The sequence below is a fragment of the Rhyacophila brunnea genome, unplaced genomic scaffold (genome assembly GCF_057557595.1).
Source record: "Rhyacophila brunnea isolate RB1 unplaced genomic scaffold, BYU_Rbru_1.0 scaffold_13, whole genome shotgun sequence".
Taxonomy (NCBI): domain Eukaryota; kingdom Metazoa; phylum Arthropoda; class Insecta; order Trichoptera; family Rhyacophilidae; genus Rhyacophila; species Rhyacophila brunnea.
Genome location: NW_028232785.1, coordinates 2,984,968 through 2,998,064, shown reverse-complemented (window position 1 = coordinate 2,998,064; position 13,097 = coordinate 2,984,968). Strand labels below are relative to the sequence as shown.

General features: G+C 34.5%; 2 protein-coding genes across 2 annotated transcripts; one reads left to right on the top strand and one right to left on the bottom strand.

The window, feature by feature from the left end:
* Positions 1–785: 785 nt before the first annotated feature.
* Positions 786–3,628, bottom strand: LOC147076154 (uncharacterized). Its single transcript, XM_085941647.1, has 3 exons — positions 3,460–3,628; positions 2,643–2,774; positions 786–1,265 (listed from the first exon to the last, which is right to left on the bottom strand). Exons 1-3 carry the CDS (start codon positions 3,592–3,594, stop codon positions 918–920), a joined length of 615 nt encoding a protein of 204 aa, XP_085797773.1. The 5' UTR covers positions 3,595–3,628; the 3' UTR covers positions 786–917.
* A 725-nt stretch (positions 3,629–4,353) lies between these two features.
* LOC147076153 (uncharacterized) lies at positions 4,354–12,615 on the top strand. Its single transcript, XM_085941634.1, has 5 exons — positions 4,354–4,594; positions 6,902–7,048; positions 8,303–8,455; positions 10,278–10,446; positions 11,864–12,615. Exons 1-5 carry the CDS (start codon positions 4,451–4,453, stop codon positions 12,478–12,480), a joined length of 1,230 nt encoding a protein of 409 aa, XP_085797760.1. The 5' UTR covers positions 4,354–4,450; the 3' UTR covers positions 12,481–12,615.
* Positions 12,616–13,097: the final 482 nt, after the last annotated feature.

Genomic DNA, 13,097 nt, shown 5'->3' with positions numbered 1-13,097 from the left:
TTTTGATCGTACTGCATTTAATAATTTCTTTCACTAGAATGAGTCATTTTGTGTTTTTCCATAACAATAGATCATAAACATGATAAATTACATTAGTCACATTTAAATGCCTTTAAATCTGAATGTGTCATTTTGTGTTATTTTATTTTACAAGATGTAATGCATGAGTAATTACATTAGGCATATTTGAATGGCCTTTTATCAGAATGAGTCTTTTTGTGTAACTTTGTGCTATTAGATCACTTAAATGAGTAGTCACATTGGTCACATTTAAATGGCCTATCACCAGAAGGAGTCATTTTGTGTAATTTCAAAGAACCAGATTGTATAAACGAGTAATTAAAATGTTCACATTTAAATGGATTTTAACCAGAATGGGTCATTCTGTGCCTTTTCATATTACAAGATCTTATACACGAGTATTTACATTGGTCACATTGAAATGACTTTTCACCAGAATGAGTCATTTTGTGTAATTTCATCGTATCAGATGTAATAGACGAGTAATTACAATGGTCACATTTAAATGGTTTTTCACCAGTATGGGTCATTTTGTGCCTTTTCATATCACCAGATCTTATACATGAGTAATTACATTAGGCACATTTAAAAGGCTTTTTACCAAAATGAATCATTTTGTGTATTTTTATATCACCAGATTCTTTACAAGAGAAATTACATTGATCACATTTAAATGGCTTTTCACCAGAGTGGGTCATTTTGTGCCTTTTCATCGTACTGCATTTGATAGAGGAGTAATCACACTAATGACATTTATAGTTCTTTTCACCAGAATGAGTCATTCATATCACTAGCTCTTATACATGAGTAATTACATTGGTAACATTTAAATTGCTTTTCACCAGAATTATTTACGTTTTCATTTTTAAAAACAGGTCGAATGCTATTGGAATTTTCTATCTTATGCGCCATTGATTTTTATGATACGCTTTGTGAAGCTGTAATAGAGATAGTGATGCAAAAAACTCAAAACAAAAACTGCATACGAAATTTTCGATATTAAACGATTTTTTCTCCAAATTAATAACAGCTACTAGTAATTCTGGATCTGTGGCATTAGATTGTATATGCTGACGTTTTGCAGTGCGATTGACTATATGAGTATTGGTTCCATATATCCCGAATTCTTTTTTAACGTCTTGATAGTCAATCTGTATTTCATCGAATGGCTCCTGTACTTCTATGAACCTCTCCGACAATCCGAGAGTAGAAAAATAGGGCATGGCAGTGGTTGCAGGAATCAACTAAAAGAACGTGTAGAGTATTGCATATTAACATGACGACAAACGACATGGGTAGGTATATCAGAGTATAACAATCATTTAAAAATAAAATCTGGGTGAATCTATCAAGAGTCAAAACAAGCTATCATTGTTTTACTTACATTTACTACATGTTTATGCAAAGCAGGATTATCTTATGCAACAACGAACGCAAGGTTCAGGAATAAGTTCGTGCCACACCAGATATAAGAATTCAACTTTCTAATGATAGATATCAAGATTTGCAAATCGAATATCCAAAATCACCCAAGTCATTAATAACTTCATTTACTTTTATTTTTATGTTATGCTTAAAAAATAATTACTAAAAGTATATAAATCTTTTTTATGATTATGTACTATTTATCTAAGAGGCAAGGTAGTAAGACATTAAAAAAATAGGATTTGCAGTGTTCGTCGCATGAAAAGTTTACGAAACCATGAATATTATATCAAAAAAGTTGTTGCCCTACATTAAAAAGAATAACCTCCATAGAGGTTTCGAAATGTAAAAATCGACAAAGACTATGTACCCACCTAACACAAAATTAGCCAAAAAAAAAATGCTCCTAACGAGCAAAACCGTAATAGCATAGCCATTTCGTGGTACAAATATATTATTATAATCATTACACAGTTAAATTAGATACTTATGTATATCGACAACATAATTTTCGCTATATCACGTATCTACCATTCCAAGTGCTTTAGTTTGTAAATGTACTCCACAATACAACTCATAACACTTTGAGCGTATGGGTAATTACAGAGATTTTCAAATAGATCATAATATATTTGTCTTGGTTTATCTGTCTGTAACGCATGGCAACAGCATAGCACACAGACATACTAGTTATTATAACATTTATCTAAAAGAGCACTTACATGATTGAATCGTGTTCCACATCTAACATTATTACGTAATTCGTTGCTTTCTCCATTTTAAACAAGAATACCAAATAACTGACACGAAACATCACTTTATATACTAACAGCACCGGGATTTAAATTGCAGAATTAAAAAAAAAACAGATTTACTCGACCCTTTTAATTGACACTCAATGAATGTCAATAATAAAATACCAATATAGGTAGGTACCAATAAATAACAAGCAGTCCTTTTCACAAATCTAGTAGGTATACTAAAACAAGGTACCAAAGGAGTTTAAAATCCAATCATTAAACAAACATTTTTGTCCGTTTCGTTAAATTTATATAAAACATATTCTTGCAAACTACATTTTAAAATGAAATAATAATAATGGTGACTAATAGACATGGTCACATATAGGCACAATGTATATTACAGAATATGTACCTATATAAAATAATAATAAAATATTATAAGTGGGTAAGCACCTGATTTATTGGCTCGCATTTTGAATATGAGCAACTATGTTGCGGATCACTGTCTTCGACAAATTCTTGTTTCAAATCAACTCGGAGAGATTCAATCTCAGTTTTAATACCAGGAAGGCTGGTTAGAGGGCTCTGAAAAACAAGACAGAAGGTATTTTATAATACGTGTTTACACCTATAACGAATGGGTTAGGAAGCAGACAAGAGTACGCGATGTAATAGACGTTGCCAAACAGCTAAAATAGAGATGGGCGGGGCACATTGCTCGCCGAAAGGACGGCCGCTGGACAAATGCCGCCATCCAATGGTACCCAAGTGGTACGAAACGGCCACAGGGTTGCCCTAAAAGCCGCTGGATTGACAAACTGGTAAAATTCGGCGGAAATACGTGGCAGCGAACGACACAGGACCGAGAGAGTTGGAGAAAGCTTGGGGAGGCCTTCATCCAGCAGTGGATTGACCCCGGCTGATGATGATGACACCTATATTATTATTATTATGCGTTGAGCACAAACACATGGACGTTACTGTATGTGACCTATTCCACGGTTCGATACTGTCGAGCTATTATTAATAAACGTGCAACAGTAAAGTTGTCTTCAGGTGAATTAAGTAGTTAACCAGCAGCCACATAGACGCAGAACCTATAGGTAGGAAGGTAACTAGTCAAATGATCGACATGAAGTGTCAATACAACGATGTATAATTTATTATACATCGTTTTTATTATACATTGTTATATTTGCATCAGTAAGAAACCACTTTAACGAAGAATGAACACAATCTTACAATGATAAATAAGTTTGGAACACCTAACCTCAATAATGCTGTTGGCATCGAAAGCATTCTCCTGCTTTATGCAAACGTTTGTAACCGGATTGTTTGGATGCATTGTTGTGACATGAAGGCGTTGCTGCACTTCCGCATCGTCTAGTTCGCGTTTTACATCCATTATACGAAGTTTAATTGACCCAATAATATTACAAGAGACGGTAAGTAGGTTGTCAGACGTGACAATAGACAACTATTGGCTAAAAGAATTAATCTCTCGGCAATAGACAAAGCATCTGCATTGCCACTGCAACAACAGTCGACATTAATTATTACTATTATGTACGTCTATTGACTAAATTTTAAAAAAAATTGCATCATAGATAGGTAATTATATTGTAGGTATCATATTATTTGAATGTCGCTCAGTGGGTGAAATAGTATAGGTGTCTATATGACATGGCAATATGCATCACGACAAAAAATTGTCGGCATTAAACTTAACCGAAAAAGGTAATAGGTAATAAAAGGTACCATATTACCATTGCAAATAAAATGCACATTATAAAAAGTCTGGTCAAATATGAGATCATTTTATTAAATACCTATGTAGGTACTTATCTTATTTTAATATAACAATAATATATAGGTACATAATATAATTATTATCTACCTACTTCATACATAAAATCTATCTTAAGAGAAAAAAAAGTGGTCAAAAGAGGTAAATAAAGCAATTATTGGCTGTTATTTAACATGGGTTTTTTTTAAATTCACCGGTAGGTAATAATTTTTGGTCGGGAGAATTACCTAAATAAAAAGGGTCTCGGAATTTCTCAAATTATCAATTAATATAATATTATAGCACACAGCTAATAAATGACAATGCGCACTTTTTCTTGGACCGCGTACTTTATAAATAATTCAGTGACAAAAAGATGGCAACACTGCGGCATATTGTCATTTCACGGCTGCCAAAATAGTGTTCTGTCCCGATAATCGTTGGCTTATTCTCAATAATTATTCAAACACGCACAATGGAAGTAAAACGCGAAATATTTGATCTCGAATCTTATATAAAAGATCATAATTATTGCTCTAATGTGATACATACAAGCAATCCGGACGCCAACACTAATATAAAGCAAGATACTGATGACGATCCCACGTGCATTTTTGAGGTTAGTTTTCCATATAAATTATTAATAATAATTACCTTTTGTAGAATGTATTCTGTATAATGACATTATTAATGGACGACGCACTCAATACAGTAGCTAACAAGTAAATTCGCGCATTCGCATGTATAGGCAGACGTCAGAAACGCTTTTCTGACGACTAATTATCTAGTGCTGCCAGCACTTAAATTAATTCAAAAACTTATTTTTCTCTAACACAGCAACACGTTTATTGAAATGTCAACTGGTTATGAAATTCTAACCTCATATAGCTCGTCGTCTACAATAACACAAATTTAACAGCTGTTCTATTAATTTATTTTAAATGCTCAAAATATAAACAATGCTTCACGACTATGTAGCCATTTAGTTGCTTCATAAGGTTTATATGACAAAGGTTTAATTATTTAGGCACCAATAGCGAGGGCTGTGCGGCTGGTCAATGCACTCCCTAGGGATGTAGACATTTTTAGCGATGCATTATGTACTTATTCTGTTTTTTAATTTCTATTTTATTATTTAATTTGTTAATATTTTTTTTTATTAATTAGGTATTATAATATAATATATAATTATCAATTATTTTTTTTTCTCTAGTTTATTACTTGTCATTTTTATTCTAAATGTCATGTTGTGAACGTCATGAATTTATAATTTGTTATGTGGTCAACGTGTCTTTTTTTAAATAAATAAAAATTGAGTTTGCCCAAAGCTTTTCATAATCGCCCACATGTTTGATTGTTTTGATGACGAAATGATATTGTGACCTTTCGACAATCGAACGTAATCAATAATAATTATTGATAAAATTCGTTAGGTAATATAAAACCTGATCATTCCGGGTTTATTTAATACAGGTTGGAGTTTAAAATCTCCGTTATAAAATATAAATAAAATTAAAATAAATCATTGGTATTACATAATAATTAAGGTAGGTAGATTCTGTCTTCTATAAGCTGGCTTGCCGGTTTCCACGCCGCTTCAGCATCCATCTCGTTCCCTTCCATTGAATATAATATGCAACAGTTGAACGCGATGGGACAATGCTTTCCGTGTGACGTGTACGTCAGTTCATAGAATACAGACTCTAGGTACCTAATGATATTAAATCGAACTCTGCATAGAAAATATGGCTGGAATTTTGGGATAATATGACCAAACGCAGTTTCTTGTTTGCGTTAATGATATGTAAGTATTGATTATTAAACTATAATATACCTAATTCAAGTTATGGTATAAATGTCTAAAATAATAATATGAACATCTCATGATATATAAATGCCGAAGAATGCTTATCATCTAATTTTTTTAAATCTTTAAAATACTATAATGTTCATAAGCCGAGAAAATGACAGATAGGGAATATAATAGAAAAATACTAAGTATAATTTTTAGGCTAGGTTCCTGTCAGGGCTTTTTACATATCGTCATATAAGTCTATGCGATGGTGCCCACAGAACGCGTCGGGCGCGCGAAGTCCGCGTATGCAGTGTTTATTCATAACCATAATCACACGTCTCTCGCCGCGCATTACCCTTCACCTATGTAGTAAGCGGCCCAAGCAGCACAAAATAAATATTATTACAGCGCCTCTCATAACAAAGCAATAAAAATAATATATTATTTCGGGGCTTGTAATTAAAATTTACGAGGACATTATTCAACCAGCGATAAACTGAACACGCAATAAAATAAAACAATGACTTCTCTGTAATTAAATAATTGCTTTCCGCCCGTCGATCGACGATGCCTCGCGCAGCGTGTTTTTGCTCGCTGTGTTCAATGAATGGACTCCATTGTATTTTCTTTCATTCGTATCGCCGAGAAGCGGTGATTCGCGAAAAAACGATGATTCATGCGGCGCGCGCGTATAATGCGTCGCCATATCCAGTGGGCGCTGGCGTATTTGATTACGTTGTATTTTCAATGATTTATGCGCCACTTGTAGAAATTTTGCGCGAGTGCGGCGCCCGACGCGTTCTGTGGGCACCATCGCTATGGATCGTCAGAAGTGGTTTGACGTTTCATACCAAACCATTTCTGACGGTCCGAGAATGGTTTAATTGAAAGGAACGGTGGACCAAACGTCAAATCTCAAACTGTTGTCGGTCTACTTTCTACATACAATTTGTACGTATATCGTCTATGGCCAAACCGTTGGAAACATCACTGGAACGCACTTATATTTAGGTAATAAAAATATGGCAACACTGACCACAAGGCCTTGCTTACCTATATTATCTATGGGTACTCTTCGTCGCACGTCATACATAGTAATTATTATTGTCCTTTTTTGAATATTTCCGCAAGATGGACGTTAAACGTGAACTAGAAGGCAGCGAATCTGATGTGGACACAGGGCAGTGGTTTGATCCACCTATGGATAATTCAAACGGCCCTGGCTTCGACACTTCTGTGAAACAAGAGGACGCCGACGCTTTTAAATGCATTTTTGAGGTTAGTTTTGCTTTGTTCACGAAAGTATCAATTAACTGATTTTTAAATCAATACATTGTTTTATAAATTGAGTTAATATTTGTGTATATTTCCGTAAGAATCATTCGCACATCCGTTGCAATAACGTCATAAGTGCAAAATACCCTTTTGTTCAGGAGAAGCATTTAAAGGTTGTGAACTTGATAGAGTCACATGGTTTCATGATTTTACGATCTTTACTTGAATCTATTATTGTCTATACCTTATATTTCGAAATATTTATAGGTTTTTGTCCAAAAAAATATTGTATTCAATTTTTTTTTGGTCAGACACCCTCAATTATATCATTGTTGCACTAGAATAAAATTACAGCTTCATTTATGACATACTAAATGGAATAAAATTATTAATAACAATAATGGTTAGTGTAGTTAAAATTGTTTTATTCATTCGCTTTATTATCGTTCAACTACACCTCTCTCGCTGATTTTAAATTATAGCACTTATTGCAATAATCACAGCCAACTTATTGTAATTGTTACAATAAGTGCTTATACCTTCATACAAACCTACCCGAAGTTTGTATACTACCTTGTATTCTACCCCCTTATCACGTTAGCGGTCGATAATTAGTATAGAATAGAATAAACCCACTGGTGCGGAGACCTATTAGGTATGTTTTCTGACAATGATCTCATTTTGATTTCTAGCACTTGTGACGTCGTTGCACCGGATGTGCAAATGTATTCATTTTGCAAATGCAATTGGAATGTTTTAATATCCGTGGAAGGAAATTATTAAACTTTTTCAACGATTAGGTATAATTACAATTAGTCGCCAGTGATGATTAGACCGATTAATTAAGATGTAGGGTTAATTTGGAACGTGGGTTTTGAATAAATTAGTAGAATGAGTAGAATTAAATAGTAGATGAAATAAATTGTACAAAAATGAAAACTGTGCTATCATTTATGTCACAAGACTCGTCAACTGCTATTGATAAATCTAAAATCAATTTAAAATTTGACTTGCTTGTTGGTTGGTTATATTCGAAAAGATTTTGACTATTCTATCTTTCACTGTTTTAGCCCGTACGTAGTCATTTGTGTCAGAGCCACACACAGGGCCAGAGAGCCGCGGTTTGTCGACCACTGCTCTAGACAATTAACATATTCTAATGACGCCAACGATATCACTAAACAGGAACAAAGTTTATTATCGGCGTAAGAAGATATTAATATCCTTTTTATTAATAAAATCAATGTATTTTTTCAGATCCCTTCAAAGTACCTTACCACTGTGAAATTGGAGACTGATTTCGAGCAGGTTGACTTAAAGAATGAGATTGTTCAAGAGGATGTCGAGCAAAGCAATCATGTGAACCCTCAACCCACTTGCTCTTATTCCGAATGCATCCCAAGACATCAGGTATATAACAACCTATTCATTTTAAATACGATCATAACGGCAACACAGAAAAAAAAATGAGATGCGCAATAGGGCAATGAATTCGATTAGTTGTGGTGAAAAACACTGACGTATTCGCCCATTTATTATTAATCCATTAAAAAACGATTTATTGGTATTTGATTAGCTTATTGAACACAATGTGAGTGCAAATTTATTAGTTTCTTATTTCTCTGATGCTCCAAAGATGCGGTCGTTACCTATCTAGGGGCGGCAGGTTATATGAAAGTATGGTGAAGCCGGCTAGTATTGCGAAAAAGTATGGTGTGGCGGGCTGGTAATCAATTTGTGGCAAAATTTTAATGTTAACATATTATATGGGTACGTTATAATGACCAAAGTAAATCCTTTGTGATGCACTGAATTTTTTTATCGCGTCGCTATTTTTCGTAAGTTATCGGCTATTGTTGGCCTACTTCATTCAGCTGTATGAAAAAGCCGATTTTTGGCATCTCTTTTAATTTAATACCTATATGTTACCTATGTTACCTTCTTTCCGTCAACTTGATTCTTAATGATCAGTTTCTAAATAGGAATGCAAAAATAAGTCAATGTCTTGGCGTAAGTGATACTGTTAATTTATTATTATGAAACAGGCATGTATTGTATATCTAACGATTCACACATAAGACTGTCATAGTATATTATATTATTAACTTACAAATTTTACTGGTGACTTCAATGTAGATGCATATAACTAAAAATGGAAATATAACTCATTAAAAAAAATCACCATAACTAGTATATCATCTAGTAGACAAGGTAAAATAGTGATATTAGGTGCGGATAAAGGAATGTATGCCTACATCCAACTTTTGTTCATCACAAATCTCTCCCTATTAAAGTATGAAAGCAATATTGTCTGAGTAAAATTTTCAATAAAAACATGTAAATTTAATTCATTTCTATCGGTTGTGCTTGACAGTGTAACCACCGTATGGCTAGGTACATATTATGCTTCATACGTCTACACTTTCCATGCAAAATTCTGCACTTTCATCTCAATTTCGCATGTACCGAATATGTAATTTGGGGATTACAGGCATGGGGACAGCCTGTATATAAGGAACACCGCTCTTTTAGAATACCATACCAAAACCGATAGTAAAGTGTGCCTTGACAAATATGCATTATTTAAAAACCTATGTAAAACATATTGTTATTCCCACAACCCCTCTACTTCTAAGTCGTATACAAATTTACAGGAAGTTGATTTTAAGAAAGTGTAGGCTGTTGATACAAAACCCTAAAGCAAACATAATAATCCTCAACCCGACTGCTCTCATTTAGAATGTAAATCAATTATATACACTATTTTCTATGAAATAACAATATAGTTAGTGTGACTTGCACTCAGCAAGGAGGTACTAGTCTTCTGCTAAAAAAATATGTAGGCCGTCAGTGAATAAGTTTGAAAATGATTAGAATTATCTGTAAACAAAGATGAGAGACTGTTTTTTTTATTATGAACCCCTAAGTCAAGTGAATAAATGCAGCCAGATTCCGTTGAAGTGCTATCTTTAGGTCTTACGCACACTTATAAATCTGAAGCAGATAATATGTCGTATTGGGAATATAAGCAATCGTCTGAATTTATATATTCAGGATCCATATACATTTACTTGAAATAAACAAACTGATATAAATTATCAACACACCATTTCTTTCTCAAAATTCTATCCTCCCTGTATGTCGAAATTGTTACATAATATCTTTAAGGTGTGTATTTTTTTAATATTATTCTCCGATATACCTATGTTGTTAATGCAATACGTTCTTTTAGTTGATTCCTGCAACCACTGCAATGACATATTCCGCTAGTCTCGGATTGACAGAGAGGATCCTAAAAGTACAAGAGCCATACGATGAAATACAGATTGACTATCAAGACATTAAAAAGGAATTGGAGTGTTATGAAACGAATACTAAAAAAGTCAGTCACACTGCTAAACGTAAGCACTTACAATCTTACGTCACAGACCCCAAATTGTTAGTAGCCGTAATAAAGTTGGAGAAAAAATCGTTTAATAACGGAAATTTTGCGTGCAGTTTTTGTTTTGAATTTTTTGCATCGTTATCTCTATTGAAGCTTAACAAAGCGTGACATAAAAATCAATAACGGGTAAAATGGAAAATTGCTTGAGCAGACAGGGAGCGGTCAGGCGGTCTGCGTTCCGCGATCGGAGTTTAGCGTTCTTTGTACTGTATGGACTTCATACTGTATTGGCACACATCCGGCGGTCAGACCGCGCCGGTCAATTAGAACGGTAGCGTTCTAGAGTTCTATTCCCGGAATTACAAAGAACGCCGTACCTCCCGTTGCAATTTCGGAAAAAATAATCCATTTAGTGAGAGAGAGGAGATTATTATATGATTTAAGTGACGTAAATTATAAAAATCGACAATTGAAAGCCGAAGCTCAAAATCGCCAAGGAAATGGGCACTGGGAATGGCAAGTGAAAAAAATATGTTTTTATTATCACTTTTATTGTTTGTAGGTTATAGATACATAAATGAACAATATCTTGGTATTATTTACCTACAGAGCTGTTTACTGATTAAAATACGAAATAAACTCTTCCTTAACTGCATACGCTGAAAAATTGCTCCTGCTATTTGTTTGTTGAAAAGACGTCAAGGCCTGTGCGTTGTGAGATGAAATATCTTCTCCTTCATTTATATCAAGTTCTCCTTTTTCTTTAAGGTAGTTGTGCAAGCAACAAGCAGCCTTGACAATATCAACCACAGTATCTACTTACACTAACACAGTAATGCTCTTAAAAATACCCTCCATTTTTGAACCAAAATACCAAATGTACTCTCTACTAATACGTCTTGCACTACTAAGTCTGTGATTATAGTTTTTTACTCTTTCATCACGAATAGCTATATCCGTTCCAAAAGGTCTCATCAAAAATGTTTCCAATTTGAAACCTCCATCTCCAATAAAAACGTGAGGCACTGGTTGTATTCTACCTGGTAATGGTTTTGGCCCAGGAGATTCCCATTGATTGTTAATAAGCTTGTCGTAAAAAGAAGACCTTTGGAAAATTGTGCTGTCACTATCTTTTCCATAGCTACCGACATCAATCATAATAAATTTATACTCTGGGTCTACCACGGCAAGCAACACGATGGAGAATTTTTGTTTATAGCAAAAATGTAGTGATCCAGTGTTCGGTGGGCATTTTATATACACATGTTTTCCGTCAATACTTCCGATACAATTGGTTGTAATACTTTCCAAATCGCTTGACTTACTTCTTTTACTATTACACCAATCGTTGTAAATCCAATATGATATGAATGACCGATTGTTTTATATGTACCTCCTGTAGCGAGGAATCTGAAACAAAATTATTTTTACAGGTAATGATTGGAGTTCCAAGTGGAAGAGTCTACGAGATAATTACAATAAATATAAAATAACAACCGAAACTGTTTCAGGCCAAGCGTACAAAAAATATAAAAATTGGCCATGGTCAGAACAAATGCGATTTTTAGATGATGTCAATAACAGACGAAGTACGCATAGCAATATTCTAAAAACTCAAGATTCCAATGTAGAGCCTTTCGAGGCATTGGAAGTCTCTGTCCAGGAGGTTGAACAGAGTGATCAGGAGGTTCAACAAAACGAGAATTCACAGAAAAAGAGGAAAAGACCAAAGCGTGGAGACCCAACAGAAAAAGTTTTAGAGTATCTGTTAAAAAAAAATGAAAAAAAACCAAAAATGGATGACGTGGACCTGTTTTTTTTTAGTTACGCTCAAACATTTAAAAAATTTCCACGTCGTTCACAGACTACACTAAAACTGGAGATTGCGACGTTATTTGCTCGGTTCGAGAGTGAATTAGAAGCTGACGGTGACCCTGAGTATTGGAACTCAATGGACCCTCACTCTGTGTCATCGAACGAGCCACAGCCGAGCACTTCACTGGCTAGATATTATGAAACAGTGGAAATCGGACTCGATGACACTTTTTAAGGGCCCACATACCCCACCCCACGTAGGTCAAAATGGGGATTTTATGGTATCTTAACACGGAAAAGGTTTGACGAATAACAATTGTTTTAATATTTACTAGGTACTTAACGGCCCTCGTGCGCCATGTAGGTAAAAATGGAGGCTTTATCATATTTTCAGAGCATAATCCTGGAAATTCCTTAAAGCCGCGTTGACACGATCCAAGTTGACTTGGGCCGAGCACACTCGTACGAGACATCTTCATTTACTCGGACCGCGTCCTACTCATCCGAGCTAGCTTGTATCGGAGTAATTGGGATGAAGATGTCTCGTACGAGTGTGCTCGGCCCAAGTCAACTTGGATCGTGTCAACGCGGCTTTAAGGAATTTCCAGGATTATGCTCTGAAAATATGATAAAGCCTCCATTTTTACCTACATGGTGCACGAGGGCCGTTAAGTACCTAGTAAATATTAAAACAATTGTTATTCGTCAAACCTTTTCCATCAATTTCAACCAAAAATGTAACAGTTATGTAAAATATGTGATTTCAAACACTTATGTATTGTTAAGCTATTCATTAGTTTTCATTATATTCTGTTTATGAATTTCAACCAAAAATGTAAGTTATAATAAAGA

Coding starts and splice junctions, on each gene's coding strand:
- LOC147076154 (XM_085941647.1), bottom strand. CDS start 3,594: ATGGATGTAAAACGCGAACTAGACGATGCGGAAGTGCAGCAACGCCTT. Junction 2,775..3,459: donor ATGCCAACAGCATTATTGAG/GTTAGGTGTTCC, acceptor CTTGTTTTTCAG/AGCCCTCTAACCAGCCTTCC. Junction 1,266..2,642: donor AATGCGAGCCAATAAATCAG/GTGCTTACCCAC, acceptor ACGTTCTTTTAG/TTGATTCCTGCAACCACTGC.
- LOC147076153 (XM_085941634.1), top strand. CDS start 4,451: ATGGAAGTAAAACGCGAAATATTTGATCTCGAATCTTATATAAAAGAT. Junction 8,456..10,277: donor AATGCATCCCAAGACATCAG/GTATATAACAAC, acceptor ACGTTCTTTTAG/TTGATTCCTGCAACCACTGC. Junction 10,447..11,863: donor AGTCAGTCACACTGCTAAAC/GTAAGCACTTAC, acceptor TTATTTTTACAG/GTAATGATTGGAGTTCCAAG.